Source organism: Neofelis nebulosa, chromosome 5, assembly GCF_028018385.1.
Source record: "Neofelis nebulosa isolate mNeoNeb1 chromosome 5, mNeoNeb1.pri, whole genome shotgun sequence".
In the NCBI taxonomy this organism is placed as follows: domain Eukaryota; kingdom Metazoa; phylum Chordata; class Mammalia; order Carnivora; family Felidae; genus Neofelis; species Neofelis nebulosa.
In genome coordinates, this window is record NC_080786.1 from 74,861,861 (window position 1) to 74,878,186 (window position 16,326).

Here is a 16,326-nt window from a genome sequence, read left to right on the forward strand (position 1 = left end):
AATGAAGAAAAATATTAGCGTTGACATTATTTCTACCAAACAGTTATCCTCTGACATTCTCTGGATGATTGATACTTAGAAAACTGAATCCTTAACATCAGCTGTACCATGGCTTAGTTCATTAATTAGTGCTATTCTGATTTACCCTCTCCATGAAAATTGGTGATTTTTCCATTTTTTACAGATACAGATACTCTTCTTCACTTAAATTTAAAATTCCTAGTCAGATACTGTTATTTATGTTGCAGCCACCTCATTAAAATAAAGGGGACTCAGTCTTTTTGAAACTAGAATAAACCAAATTATTAAAATAACCATACCTGATAGATGTAATTCTTACCGTATGCTTATTTTAATAGTTAAATTTAGGCAATACATACAGATGTAAATCTCCTTTCTGGAGATACCTAAAGGACAGTATGGAGGTATTTAAATTTATAACGACCCAAAGCTGTTTGTTTTACTTGAGGAAAAGGAAAAGAGGGAAGGGAGCATAGAGGAGTGAACGGGAGCTTGAGGCATGTTATGGAGAAATAGGCCTTGAGTAAGAGACAGCAGTCTTCCAAGTGCCATCACCAAACAGCTCTTGCAATTCTGAATAATGAGATGAAGCCATTATTTGTGTTAGGGGTTTTATTATTCTTAACCAAATTTGGAAATTAGTAATATTGGATGATTTTTGATTTCACATTAAAAAGAAAAACATTTCCTTGAACACAACCTTTTTTCTTTTCATAATTAGTTTCCAAGTATCTCCTTTAAGACTTTACAAGATTCTCACTTTGATTATATATTTATTATAAAACTGTTTTAAAGGCAACAGAACATATATGGTTAATGGTTTACTAATTCTTATTTAAACTTTAAAAAACTATTTGACTTGATAGGTAAGATATCATAGAAATGACTAATTTAGAGATGTATGACAATTTTCTAACATTTAGAAGAGTCAAGAAAGAAGATATATAGAAACAGAAGCACTAAGAGAAACTTTTAAATGTTTACTATCACTGACATGAAAATAATGGAATAAGAGCAGTGAGTCAGAATTTATCTCAAAAGGCAAGTTCTGTAAAGATGAAAATTTTTCTTAATCATACATAGTCATATTGAATGCCCATAGTTTTTTGCTGGGCAGCACTTCTAGCTCTAAGGTATGTGGCCATTCCTGGGAAGCAAGTGCAATAGAGAGTGTCTTACCAATAAATCAAAATTTCTGGTAAAATAAAATGCCACCAGGTAGAGTCTCATTCCCATTACTTTGCTTTTTTTTCTTTTCTTGTATTTATAAACCGTCCGAAAAAAGAAATAATTGCCTCTCCTTACTTTGAATGAAATGAGATTTAAATGCTCCATCCTTTTCCTACCCCCCGTTAGTTATACTGGCAGCTGTGGCTGCATGTACTCTGGCTGGGCTCCCAGATCCTGAATATGAGATCAAAGATATATATATATATATATGGGAAAGTGGTAGAGCTTGGGAGTTTGCTAGAGAACAGTGTAGTTTTTTATATCGATAGCAGCTTTACACAACTAACCAGCATTCAGCATTTTTAAAGCAGCCGGGGTTTGTATATATTATACATATTATAATATATATTATATATGTAATGTATATAAAATACATATATTTTAGCTTAGTTCAAAAGGTGATCTGAAGAAGTCATTTCTTTATAACATTTTTGATATTTCAAGATGTTTACTCTCTCTGGGGTTGTCCATGTATTAATACTTTTTCTTAGATTTTAAAGTGAAAGGTTATGAGTACAAAATAAGATTATTACCTAAAGTTAGATCCGGGCTTAAGCAGTGTTCTACACATATGGGGCACTCAAATGCTGCTGACATTATGGATGTCCTCTTCAGTGAATCCTTGTCAGTTGAATATCAGCTATATAAGCAAAACACAAGTTGTTATATTAAGAAATACCAGGCAGACTCCTCATTTCTCTCTAGTTTCTAGTCTAGTTTGGTGTTCCCTAGCCAAATGTGAAAGACCGGTTTGTTTTCTTGCTTTGTTGTTTTTAATTTCCAATCTATCACGGACCAATACTTTCGTAAAATGCAATAAAAATTAGTTACAGTTGACCATTGAATAATGTGAGGGTTAGAGGCTTACTGACCCCTCATGCAGTAAAAATTCCACATGTAACTTTTGACTCCTCAAAAACCTAACTAATAGCAAACTGTTGACTGGAAGCCTTATCAACAACATGAAGTGCCAATTAACATATATTGTATGTTGTAGATATTATGTATCACAATAATGTTTTCACAGTAAAGTAAGCTAGAGAAAAAAAATCACAAGGAAGAGAAAATAACATTCGCAGTAGTGTACATGTACTTATTGAAAAAAAATTTATGTGTAAGTGGACCATGCAGTTCCAACCCATGTCGTTCAAGGTCAACTGTACTAGGAAATGCAATTTAAAAGATAAATAAAATAAGCCTTGATTTAAAAATTATTATTAGATTCAGCAGTTATAAAAGTATTCTGTCAAATTGCCATAAAATTTTTTAACCTCTTATTCTTACAGATCTGAAACACTTACCTCCTCATAGGCCAGTAAAAAATGTTTTCCCCAATCAACACTGATCCATGGATCACACTTTGAGTGGCACTGGTCTCTTTGCAAGGAAGCAGGCATAACAGCTACTTTCTTACACTGAGACTAAACATGTGCTGAATACACATCATACTTTTCTACCCACACATAGTTACTCATTCTCTTCACCTAACAGCTACTGAAATCACGCCCAGTTTTCAAAATGTGTTCCAGATGCTATCTTTTCCATCAAATCTTTCATGCCCTCCCACCAATACCAGCAACGACAGCTTTCCTCCTCTTTTTTAGTATTTGTAGTTTGCCTCATACCATAATTATAAGAAGGCAGCATAAGAGCATGATAAAGAGTCGTGGGCTGTGGAATTAAAGAAACCAAGACTCAAGCCTCAGCAGGGTGGTCTTGAACAAATTCTTAGCTTCTCTGTTTCCTCATCTGTAAAATGTTTCTGAATATGGTGCTTATCCCTAAAGTTTCTTATAAGTTTTAAATGAGAATAATCCATGAGAAGCATCTTAATAGTGATTGGCACATGCACAGTATTCCATTAATGTAACTGCCATTATTATTTTTTCCTGACTTATCTCCCACCTTTTTCCCTTATTAACTTATTAACTCACTGGATTGCTGTCTCCTATAAGAACCAGTACAGTGCCTTGTTCAATAAGTAAAAGTTTAATTTAAGTGCTTATACTATTTAAATTACACAAGCAAACAGTGGAATAGACTCCAGAAAGAGACTACTGATAGCTGGAGAGGTGAGGGAGGTTTCATGGAGATGATAATATTTAAACTGAACTGGGTGTAGGAGTCAGCATTCTGACTCTTTGGTGACCAGCCCTGACATATGCCCAGAGGCAAGGAACACTGCATTGGTTGGCTGTGTGAAGACTGTACAGGAGCATTGGCAAGTTGAGCAGGAAAGGTAGCCTGAGGTCAGGTTACAAAGGGCCTTAAGGCCTCCTTGTTGTGTTGTAATTTTTTGAGCATGTGGGGGCTTTAGAATCCTGTTTCCTGTAGAGGGTGATTTTGAGATGGAGGAAAACAGAGCCCAAGGAGGAAACTGAGAGACTGATGAAATCTTATTACTTAAACCAACATTTCCTAAACTGTTCCTCTGAATATTAATATTCTTCCTAGTGTTGATTGATTCCCAGGGGCGGCAGGTGTGAGGGAAAGGTTTTACTTAAAAAAAACAAGTTTGAGAATTCGCACTATGTCTGGCTCTCCCCCTGGAGATTGGCCACACATCCTGACTTATTGACAACGCTTTGCTCAATAAGTCTATTTAGACCATCACTGAACTGTTTCCCAAACTTAATTAATAAGCCATGGAACTTTTTTTTCATGAAACATCTGTAAAACGTCTCTCAAAACACAGGTTAAGAAACAATACCATAAACAGTCCTAAACCAAGGGTATTGTGATGAAAGAACAAGTAAAACTTGGCTACTTCTCAGTGCTTAGCAGATCCTAGGACATTGGTGCAATCAGGTAATTGCCAAACAGGAACTGTGTTGTCTCACAATGCCTGCTATCTGGCAGGATTACTCTGAGCATCGAGTTTGCAGACCTCACCCACTGCTTATGGTCAGAGTGCCAGGTTATTTATGTTCCATCATATTTGTCTTCTGTCCATCGTGAGCGTCTGTCCCCTGTCTGTCCCCTGTTGCCATGCCTACCCTCAACACTTGGTGATTCCCAACCTTTGTGAATTGCAACACTCTAATAAATGTATTTTCATTGTTCTCCCTCCTCTATAGTTTCCAAAGATTTGTTGTACAGTATGTTATATATGTAAAGGAAAGTGAATGAAAATAAGTTTGTTTAAAATAATAACCCCTGAGAAATTTAGGAGTGTCCTTGTCTGTGTCAAAACCAGGGTTGGGATTCATTGGGCTATGTGGTCATACCATTTTTTCCCCTCATTTTAACAGGATTAAAATTAGTAGTAGTAATGGCTTTAAGTTATTTTGCTGGGTTATTTATGCCTGAATCAGTATAAATCTTGCATACCTTCAGAAATTAATAAAAGTCCTAATAGTAGTAAGTCACTTATTTAAGAGATTTTGGTACATCTACCATTAATTTTTTTAAAGCAAGATAAGCTGATTAGGGGCATGATTGGCTCTTATTAGTTGCTTAGCAAATTTAAGGTAAATGATGCTTTTTTCAAGGATAATTATGGAGTGCATATATATAGAGTGCTTAGAATTTGGCACATAGTAAACACTACGTATTTTCTACTATTGTTGTTGTTGAAGATTGGGGTTAGGTCCTGCCTGGTTGTTATTTCCCAGTCTTCAAAATGGTTCACACTCCACTTTTCTCAATTGCTAGACATTTGTAATTGAAATTACAGGAGCATTTCACATAAACAAAAACTCAAAGAAGAATTCGAATTCATTCAATTTGAATGAGTGATGTAGATCATTTTGACTAAAATAAATAAGATATAAAATCCAAAATCTTTGCATATTTAAATAATATCCAGCCACTTATTTTTATATAATTATTTTGTTTGACTTCTAATTTAGATCACAGTGCCTTTTAAGCATTTTTGCATATTACTCTTAGAGCCCTTCATCCATTTCCATGTTATAGAAAACATATGTATATACATTACGTTTGGTTTTAAAGTGCTTGTTGTAATTTTTTAATGCTTTTTGGAAATCCAAATCTGTAAATAACTTAATTTTTTTCTGCTTCAACTCCTCCAGCTTATTAAAGCAAATTCAAGTATCAAGTGCTTGGACTCCATGTGCTGTTTCTCAGAAGGAGAAACAGCGTGCGCATCTGTTGGAAGAATGCTGGAACGAGTAGTAGGAAGATGTAGTCCGACCCATGTCAGCAGGTGTGAAATTTCTTTAAGTAGCCTTTGCTGCAGATGAGTATCCTATAAACTGGAACAGGATGAACCTGCATCTCTAGATACCTAATAAATCAGCCGCTGGTTTTACCAACTGAAGCGGGGAAGTGTGCTATTTTTTAGCATTCTTTGATGGTAGATTTCACTTTGTGGCCTTGGGGTAGGGGGCTCTTTCGCTAACAAAGGAAGAGAAACCACCTTTGAAGAGACTTCATCTAATGAACGAAACATTTTGCTTTACAATCTTTTTAAAATGTGCTGAATAGGTATGGTACTCTTATTTGGTTTTTAGAACTTTCTTTTTTTGATTATACCTTATATTACTGTTTTATTTCCTGTATTTGTTTTTTGTTTGCTTTTTGTATTTACAGAATAGTCTACATATAATAGTGAAATCGAAGGATTTTGCTTCTCTTACTCTTCATGTATATTTTCTGGTCAGTCATTTGAGACTGAGGTGTTTATAAACACAAAGGCTGTATTACTGCTCTTCTATACCATTCTATTTCTGTGATGAGGTTTTTTAGATGAGTTGTGATTTGTTTTTGCTTTTTTTTTTTTTTTGCTTGGTATTCATGGTCTAACTAAAAGTTTAGATAAGTTAGGGATGCCGGGGTGGCTCAGTTGGTTAAGCATCTGACTCTTAGTTTTGGCTCCGGTCATGATCTCACAGTTTATGCAATTGAGCCTTCAGCACAGAGCCTGCTTAGAATTCTCTCATTCTCTCTCACTCTCTCTGCCCCTCTCCCACTCATGCTCGCTCTCTCACATGCTTTCTCTCTCTCAAAATAAATAAATAAATGTTAAAGAAAATTTTTTTAAGTTGATAAGTTAGAGCAGACACTTTATGGTGTAGAAGAATCTTAGCATTTCTGTCCCCTCCCAAATCTGTTTCTTCAATTAGATTTATCAGTGCTCGCTTTTGTGGATCATAACAAAAAATGCCATTTTTTTGGTAAATGCCACTTAAATTTATTTAAAAGTGAAATGGATTCATAAATTTTCTTCATAAATTTTCCCGAGAGACACACTATTTAGGTGATATTAAAAAGTAGAAGTAACTTTTTTCACACTTAGGTGTTCTTAATGTGAATTATATCATAGTCCTAAAATGAGAGTAGTAATGCACTTGTACGCATGAGGAGTTACAGATGGGCAGGGGTAGACAGACGGTGATTTCCATTGTCCAGCGTGTACCACACGAATAATCACTTTCTACATGTGCCATGGCATGGAAAAGGTTGGAAAGTACTGCAGGAGCAGGGAATGAAGGATGGAGGAGGCCCTATAATCTAATAAAATAATTTTTCATATTTGCTTAGCTTTGTGTTTTAAAAATGAATAAATACCATTCATATATCATAAAATTCAGGTAACATTTACTGGTGGACTTATTAGTTCCCATTTTGCCTTTAGTTATGGCCATGTCTTTATGGTACAGTTGCATTTATAAATAGCATTCTTATGTTAATATAATGTCTGTGGTTTCAGTCTCCATTTATTGATTATACCATGTGATCAAAAATATTTCCACAATTCTGTGGTATCATTTTGTAGTAATTTTATTCCACATAAAAGAATTACTACGAAGAGTTAAATTTACTGGCACTTCTGTATTATGACTTCCACAATTGTATTGTAAAGTGCATTACAAGAAAGAAGCTCTGTTATGTACCCAAGCCACCAAGTTTTCCAAAAGAAGTTCCTGAAAGACCCACTTTACAATATTATTTTACTTATTAAGACAGCTTTACTATACAGAACTAAGGTGGGAGTTAGACTAAGAGACAACTATAGAACTTCCACATAATTTTTTAAATTTCTATTTCAGCAGGAAGTTCTCTTTAATGACAGTATACATCTTCAGTAACTATTGAAAAACTAAAATCAGGGGTGCCTGGATGGCTCAGTCAGTTAAGTGTCTGATTTTGGCTCAGGTCATGATCTCACAGTTTGTTGGGAGCCCCGCATCAGACTCTGTGCTGATGGCTCAGAGCCTGGAGCCTGCTTCAGATTCTGTGTTTCCCTCTCTCTCTCTCTGCCCCTCCTCCGTTTGTGCAATCTGTCAGAAATAAATAAATATTTTAAAACTATAATTAATTTTAAATAAGCCAAAAATATTTTTTTGCTCTATGTACTGCCTTTTTTTGTATACCAATAATTCAGGTAATATGCCCCCATTTTTCTTTACGTAGCCATTTTTATACTGCATTATCCCTTTGAACCTGCCCTTGGAATTATGGGACTTATTTCGGCACATGAAGGTGACTGTTATCATCTGTACTTTTTTCACTTAAAATTGTATCATAATATTTTCTTTTGTAAGACTTTTTTTTACTTTCCTAATAAAATGTTTAACAGTATTATCTTATTTGACAGACTATAAATACTTTTCCAAATACTTCCAAAATACTTTTGTCTAACATCTCAGGTTATGTTATTGGTTAGTACTGTCATTATCCCCCTTTTTTCGTCAAACAAATAATCTAAAAAGTCTTTTGAAATCTGTTTGTATTTTCTAGTGGATAAAAATCGATACAGTGTGAGAAAACCACTTGGTGCTTTTCAAAGGACTATATGAAAATTGCCTTAGATCCATTAACATTAGATTTAAACTTTGAAAGTCATTTTGATATGTAGAGTTTTGTTTTTGTTTTACATAATTGTGTTAGTGAAATATGTTCGACATTTCTGTTTTGATTTTGGAATAGCCTCTATTCTACATTTCTATTTCATGTCTAACTTAAAAGGTAAAGCAAGGCTGATACTTCTGTTACAAATTGTAGAATCCCTTGGATATTTGTTCCATTAACCTATTAAACATAAAAGGTAATGAGCATCACTTAAGAAATACAACTAGTGCTTTCATATGACATGTTATTCAGCTGATTAAACTTCTACCATCCAGGCACAGAATTTCTTACATCTTATTAGTTAATGTTTTCAAAGGAACATGTCATATTGCAAGCTTGGTTTCAAATGTAGCATCATGGTGCTCTACAAAGGATATACCATCTTGTACACTAAAGGGCTGTACTTCAGCAATAAATGATTTTCTGTATGCATTTTACCAAGTTACTTTATCCTAATCAAAACTATTTTCGGGGCGCCTGGGTGGCTCAGTCAGTTGAGCGTCCAACTTTGGCTCAGGTCATGATCTCACAGTCCGTGAGTTTTAGCCCCGCGTTGGGCTCTGTGCTGATAGCCTGGAGCCTGCTTTGGATTCTGTCTCCCTTTCTCTCTGCCCCTCCCCTGCTCATGCTCTGTCTCTCTCTGTCTCAAAAATAAATGAAAACATTTTTAAAAATAATTTTTTTAAACTATTTTCTGAATAGAAAGGAGTTAATATGTAGCTCCAGTATTTAATGTTCTGTCAAATAGGATATTTAACATCTGAATGCACATGTGTGCTTTGAAAAGATCAAACAAAGGAAGCCTTACCTAATAAAATTCTTCTATGTAAGCAATGGTTGGGAAAGAGGAAAGCCTGATATAAAGTACTGGCAATTTGGGAATGGAATCTTGACTCCTGATAGTTAGGGTGTTGGCAGTTATGTTTTGTCTTGTGTGTCTAAGTGTGCCTTTTCTTGGATAAATACTTACTCTAAGAAATGTTAATAATCTCATTTCATTCATTTATTTTACAAATACTGAGTGTCTACTATGTGCCAGGTGCAGTTTAGGTACTAGACAGAGGGTGGTGAACAAGCCCTTCCTTAAACTAAGGTGTTTAAGGTTTTCTGGAAACTAATAAAATTAGAGAACCTGTAAATTACCAGTATGGTTTTGTTGCTTATTTGTGTTCCTCTTTGGCAACTTTGTAAAATTTCTAGGTTCCAAACTTCATTATGACTGTACTTGCTTAATTGATTTAAATAACAGAATTTCTAGGAAACAGTGGATATTTGATAAGAGTGAGTTTAGGAGCCACTTTAAATGTTGGTCCCTTCCTCTAACATTTTTTTTTTTTTAAGGAAAGTGGGAACCCTGAAAAAAGTTACATAAAATGTATTGATTTATTGTTTAGTGCTTTTAGTCTTCTAAGAAGAGCCACCTTTGGCTTGGTAATCCTGATACTGAACTTGAAATATAGGTTAGGCTATTTTAAGCCTAGAAGGCTAGTTTGGGTCTAGAGTTATTTTAGCTTAAATTAATAGAGCTGCAAATAAAGTATTAGGTAATTAATTGCTTTTAGGTTTTATCATTCAGACAGTAGTTAACTTTTCCAGACCACTACAGGTTTATTCTCAGTTAAGTGAAAAACCTACTGAGTTACAGCTGTCTTTGATATCTATTGAATAAACCATTTACTGCGTTCAAGCTAATTACACTAAAATCTTTAGAATAGAATTTATAGCTGAAAAGAAATTATGTAATATGAACATATTACTATTTCATTCCAAAGCTTTTGGTAAGTGGGATGTTTGTTTGCTTCTGTAATGTCAAAATATAACCTAGTTGCTTTTTAGTAAAACTGAATGTGCATAACTCTTAGTAACATACTTATTTCTTACTGAATTGTGAAGATTTTAAGAGCATCTCATGCTTTACTACCTGTAGGAATTGTTTTAAGGCTAATGAATGTCTGAATTTTGGCTAATATTTTATATAATGACTAGAGCATTATTTTTTCCAAGTTTTTGTACAATATAAATAGACTGATTCGGTGCTAGTATGAATAATTTCTCTTTAGCATTTAAAAACAAATCAATAAGTGATTATTTTAATATTCAAATTGCATTTTAGAGTAAATTTTTTTTCTCACTTAAAACATAGGTCCTGGTGAGCCAAACTTTTCTCTTATTGTTACTTTAGATCATGGAGTGCATCGGATCCTTTCTATACCAACGACAGGAGCATCTTGACTCTCTCCACAATGGACTCCTCTACTTGTTAAAGGGGCAGTAGTACTTTGTGGGAACCATTTCAACTCCTTTCCTAAAATTCAGTGTGATCACCGTGATAATGGCCACACTAGTTCTGCAGAATTACTTTCTGAAATTTCAAATATTTCATACTCATTCAGAGTTATAATGGCAAACAAAAAGCATTAACACAAACCCCTTTCAGCTCCCCTAACTTAAATCTGAACATGTCACAATTTGTGAAACAGACATTTTCCATCTCTTTGGTTTGTTCCTCGTGCTTATGGGACTCCTAATGGCATTTCAGCCTCTTGCTAAGGCCACTATATTTTAATATCAAGGTAGAAAAGGGAGGTAATTCCTAGTCAATTGTATTTTTTAGTATTAGCTTGGTTATTGAGTCTTCTATTCAGATCTGCTTCTGTAAATTATGCTGAAAAGTTTGCCTTGAAAACTCTATTTTTTTATTAGAGTTATATTTGAAGCTTTTCATGCGAAAAGTTAATGTGAATAGAACGGAATTTTGGTCGCTCAGTGACCCATGTTGTTAATTCATTAGTGCTTTCTAAGTTCACAGAGCAAATTAGGGGAATGCATTTCCCACCATTATTTACTGCATTATGGGTAGTAACTATATACCAGTACCAAACTTCTCTAAATACTGTAACACAACCAGTAAAATTAACCACATACATGCAAAGGGTATATTATATATATAAATCAGGAATCAAGTCCATTCACCAAATTTCAAATTGATGTTTACTATATTTTTGTGACAGAATACGAAAAACCTGTAGTGGGTAAATTACATACCATTAGCATATTATTTAATGTGTTTATCATTGGATCTTTTGCATGCTTTAATCTGGTTAATATATTTAAATTTGCTTTTTTTCCCCTCTCTGAAGAAGGCTCTGTTTATAGTATTTTCTGACACTGTTGTAAAGTTCAACTATATCAATAAAAAACAAGTTTGGACAGTATTTAAATATTGCAACTATTTTTAATTATATAAATAAAAATATTAGGGTAATTAAATCAACAAAAAGATAAGAGCCTCTTTCTATGGCTAATTTAGAATTGCTCTTGACTTTCAGTAAGCTAGATTATAGAATAAAGGATTTCAGATAAGAATCCTGTTATTTGTAGGATAGTATACGTTATCTAAGTTACGGTAGACTACCATGTAAAGTGAAATCTGTCCAGTGCCCCATTACAAGGTAAATTTTCAGGCATGGCTACAGAATGTAAGTAAAACAAAGTTTAAAATGCTAAATCTTAGGATGTAATGGCAGCGATAAATTAAAATACTAAGAATGGTTAATCAGGTACATACTGCTGAATTAACTCACTGTACTTCAGTACTTAATTTCCACCAAGTTTATCATATGATCAGTGTTGTCATTTGTTTTGATAAAAAGTAATGTCATTTTAAAATTTGGAAATGATTATTGGTTAAAGAACTTACCCAGCTGTGAGCACATGATGTGTACATACACATTTAAAATTGTATGGAAATGGCTAAATAAGGTTTTCCAAAATTTTCTTTTGAGAGTATAATAATTCCTTTTTGTAGATTTTTTCTGCAACCTTCCACCACTTGCCCATTTCATGAATATCAGATTTCTGGAATTGGGCTGGTAGGGAAAGAATGGTAGAGTCAAGAATTAAGACTTTACCATGTTTGCTGGTGAACTATTTTTTTTGAGCTTTTATTTTCTTGCTAATATAATGTTTGTTTCAGTAGTGCAAGATACTAGGTTATGAATTTCAGCTTAAATATTAATTTTCATAAGTAGCCATTCTTTAAGTCAGATATTCCAAAACCGAGTTTAGTAATATACCGTTATTCCAAAAATACATTAAAGGGATAATACAGTGTACAGTATATACACTTTCCAATTCATGTTCCAGAAGAGGAAATATTGCAGAAATACTCAGGGTAGTTTAGTGGAAGATAACACAGAATTTGCTTTTTCTTAGAATGCCTTATAAAATATTTATATAACAAAATGACATTTAATAGTCCTGCATCGCATCTACCTTACAGTTTACAGTGTCTGTTTGCCGTCAGCCAAACTGCCGACACTAAACTGCCGACACTCGAGGACTACAAAGCCATCAAGCAGTCTGACCAACTGCAGCAATGCTGGAGGTCAGCTAGCCTATGTGGTGCTTACGGTGTGGTTGAAGTAACTGTCTGCATTCCCCATTTGAAGTTATTTAAGAACTGTACATCAAAGAAACATAAATGCTATCCACTGATACGTTCATCCTACTCTGTTCAAAACCTCTGTTTAAAAGAAAATTATCTTGCAATTGTAAGAAAAGTTTTCTTCATTTATTTAAGAAATAACAGTGTTGCCTACAAGCTTTAAATAGTTTTCTAGTGCTATTACTCATATTTTAAAACAGTACATAGCTGGTAATCTCAAAAAATTCCCCTTTGCATATTTCTTTAAAATTGTTTGGAAAGTACGATGTTGGCAATTAACTTCCTCTTAAGCCTGCCAAAACCAGAATAAGATTCTGTGCGTGTGTTTGCTACTTGATGATCTCAGATCTGTTTGCCTCACTTTCTTACCTTTGCCTACCTAGTCTGAAGGCCATATCCCTGAAGATGGTAGCAGGCACCAAGACAGTTTTCAGAATTGCCCACCAGCTGCTCTAAAAGGTGACTCAGCACCCTGCTTCAGCTTTAGCAAGCGCTAGGTTCATGGTAGGAATAGAGTATGGGCCAGGAGAACTACAGCTACCAAGCTTGCCGTGGAGTTGAGAAGAAAGAAGGGGAGAATTTACAGTCTGAATTTCTCTTAACTACCCTCCTCCTTGGGTCTCAGTCTCCATGATACCCAAAGGCTTCCCACACGTAATCGAAACTCTGGCACTGTCCTGAATAGGAGATTAAACTTAGGCAAATCGCCATATTAGGAAATTGCTTTGCTCTAACCAGATTGTTTCTGCTGTAAGATTGTGAAATTGGGCTTCTCAGAAAAACTTAAGATTCCTATTTGATAGGCAGGAGTCAAGGCCCCTAAAAAAATGTACAGTTAATACCAAAAAAAATTTAAATATGCTACTCTAAAAAGTTATCAGGAGCAGGGGAAATGGGAAAATCATCCATGTTTGTATTTTCCTGTAAAGATCATTTTGGGGGATGATATAAGCAGGTATTAGTAAAACAAACACACCAAAGAGTTGTGTAAAACATGTTTCATTAATTTTGGTCCCCCTTCAGAGACATTTTTATTTCTACCTTGAAATGAGTCATCTATTTTCATAAAAATAGAACATTATTAAAGTGCTGTTTATGTGAGAACACTTGAATGATTTTCCTACAAAAAAATAGATCACAACTAATGATACGTTTGTAGTAATGGCGATTGTTAGATTTTTATGGGGAATTAGTAGCTGGAAATACTGTAGCCGCACTTTAGTTTAAAATTGAGGACCTCAGACACTGTGGCTGTCTAATACCTTTAAAATTTCTCTGCATTGCTAGGAAATGTGGTTACTTATTGTATAAGCTCTCAGTAATTTTTTAAAGTTCATGAAATTATATTTATTGAATAAAATTTTCCTACATAATTAAAAGTTTTTCCATTATTTGTGCATTTTAAGCCTCTCTCTGCTTATTACAACCAGCCAAAAATTTTTTCAATGAAATTTTATTACATTTACCCTCCATTATAGTACAGTAATGCTTTTATGCCTTTCACTGACTCCAGTTTTCAAAAATCCGGAAGTTTTTGGTTTACCCAGATTTTATAGATCATCACTACAGCTCCTGAAAAGTGGTGTGATAGAAATGTACCAGCCGTAAAGACCAACACACTTCGAACTAGAAATTGCACCACTCATGAAAAGCCAGCCAATATGAATTTGGAAATGAAATATGTGTTTTTTAAAAATATATAGCTGATGTAATGTGTATATATATATATACATATATATGTGTATGTATACTATATATATGTATGTATATAATATATGTGTATGTATATTGTATATGTATGTATGTATGTATATTATATATATGTATATATATTATATATGTATGTGTGTGTGTGTGTGTATATATATATATATATATATATATATATATACATAATCTAACCTAATGACAATAATTATTCCTTATGCTTTCTCAGTTGCCAGTTAAAGCACATGTAAAGGTTTAATCTACATTTATTAAAAAGGTATGCTGTTGTATTTGCCCAAGTGTTAGCATATGCAGAGGGTGACAATGTATGATCTGTGTATTTTTATTTCTGAAATGAAATGAGAATACGACCCAGGACAAGTCAAGTTATCTAGGCATGCATCTGTTTTTATTTAAAAAGTAGTTGAGGGTTTGGACTATCTTTAGGGTAACTTCAGACTGTAACTTCTGTGGTACAATATGATGAGTAATGTTCTTACTGAACTAGAAATTTTGGATAAAAAAAATAAATGAGCAGCATTTCACCAAAAAAATTAGTGAATCCAGAAACAATTCAAGTTTTCTTCTGAAGAGCTGACTCAAAGGACAAAGCTATTCTAAATGGAGATAAGTAAACATGTCTCTGTTGAACAGCTCTTTTCAGAAGTGGTGGATGGCCCTCTGATGAGTCCGATTTTTTACTCTAAATTTTAAGGGAAAATGATTTGTCTTCAAGTAAAATTTGTGGACAGTGAAGTGCATAGATTTTAGAGTTAACATGCTGTCACCTTTGACAAATCTATACATGTGTAATCCTTACCCTAACCCAGATAAAGAACATTTCCACCATCTTAGAAAGTTCCCTCATGCCACTTTCCAATGAATTTATTCCTCCCTTTCTGCCCTTGTAACCATTTTTCTATTTTCTATTGCCATAGATGAATTTTACTTGTTCTTAAGTTTTATATAAATGAAATTTTACATGTTCACTTTTGCATCTGGCTTTGTTCCTCAAAAGACTGAGATTCATCAATGTTGTTGCATATATCCACAGTTTCTTTCTGTTAGCTACTCAGTAGTGTTCCATTTCACAAACATCCCACAATTTATCCTTTCTCTTGTTTATGGACCTTTGAGTTACTTACAGTTTGGTGTGATTATAAATAAAGCTACTATGAGCATTCTTTGTGAACATGTTTTCATTTCTCTTATGCAATAGCTGTAATTGCCGGATCACAGGTAGGTTTATGTTTAATTTCATATGAAACTGCTAAAAAGTTTCCCAAAATTATTGTATATGCCATTTCATGAGCACTTGTATGCAATTATGAGAGTTCCAGTTCTATTATATCTCATTTTAATTTGCATGATGACTAATGATGTTTAACTCCTCATATGCTTATTGGCAGTTTTTTGTTTTGGGATTTTTTTTCATGAAATGTCTGTTCAAGTAGCCATTTTTTCATTAGACTGTCTCATTACAGAATGGTTGGAATCCTTTATAGAAGAATGTAAGTCCTTCGCCAGGTGAATGTATTACTAACATTTCCCCCCCCAGTCTGTAGCTTGCTTGTATAAAGTCGAACCTTGAAAAACATGGGTTTGAAATACAGGAGTCAGCTTATATATGGATGTTTCACAGTACTATAAATGTATTTTCTCTTATGATTTTCTTAACATTGTAAGAATACAACATATAATATATAACATATAAAATATGTGTTAATCAACTTTATGTTATCAGTAAGGCTATCCTATCCAACAGTTAGGCTGTTAGTAGTTAAGTTTTAGGGAATCAAAAGTTATAAGTGGATTTTCAACTGTATAGGGGGCCAGTACCCCTAGCCCCTATGTTTTTTCATGGGTATTTTCTAAATGGTGATTTTGGGTTGCAAAGGTGCTTTATTTTGATGAAGTCCAATTTTTTTTCTTTTTATGGTTTTGTGTTTTTTGTGTCTTATCTAAAATAGCCTCTCAAACCCAAAGTCATGGAGATATTTTCCCGTGTTTTCTTCTGAAAGCATTATAGCTTTCACTTTTATGTTTGGGTTTGCGATCTGTCTCAGATTCATTTATGTGTATGGTGTGAGGCAAGGATTAAGCAT

At 33.9% G+C, this 16,326-nt stretch overlaps 1 protein-coding gene across 8 annotated transcripts in view; it reads left to right on the forward strand.

Moving 5' to 3' along the window:
• ATP11B (ATPase phospholipid transporting 11B (putative)) overlaps nt 1-11,282 on the forward strand; it is a 127,226-nt gene extending 115,944 nt beyond the window's left edge. For 4 of the 8 annotated variants that reach the window (XM_058730608.1, XM_058730606.1, XM_058730607.1 and 1 more), the window contains 2 exons: nt 5,286-5,419; nt 10,250-11,282. In XM_058730608.1, coding sequence (XP_058586591.1) covers nt 5,286-5,388 — 103 coding nt within the window. In that variant the 3' untranslated portion in view covers nt 5,389-5,419; nt 10,250-11,282. The other 4 variants (XM_058730610.1, XM_058730612.1, XM_058730611.1 and 1 more) reach the window with 3 other exon arrangements.
• The last annotated feature ends 5,044 nt before the right edge of the window (nt 11,283-16,326 follow it).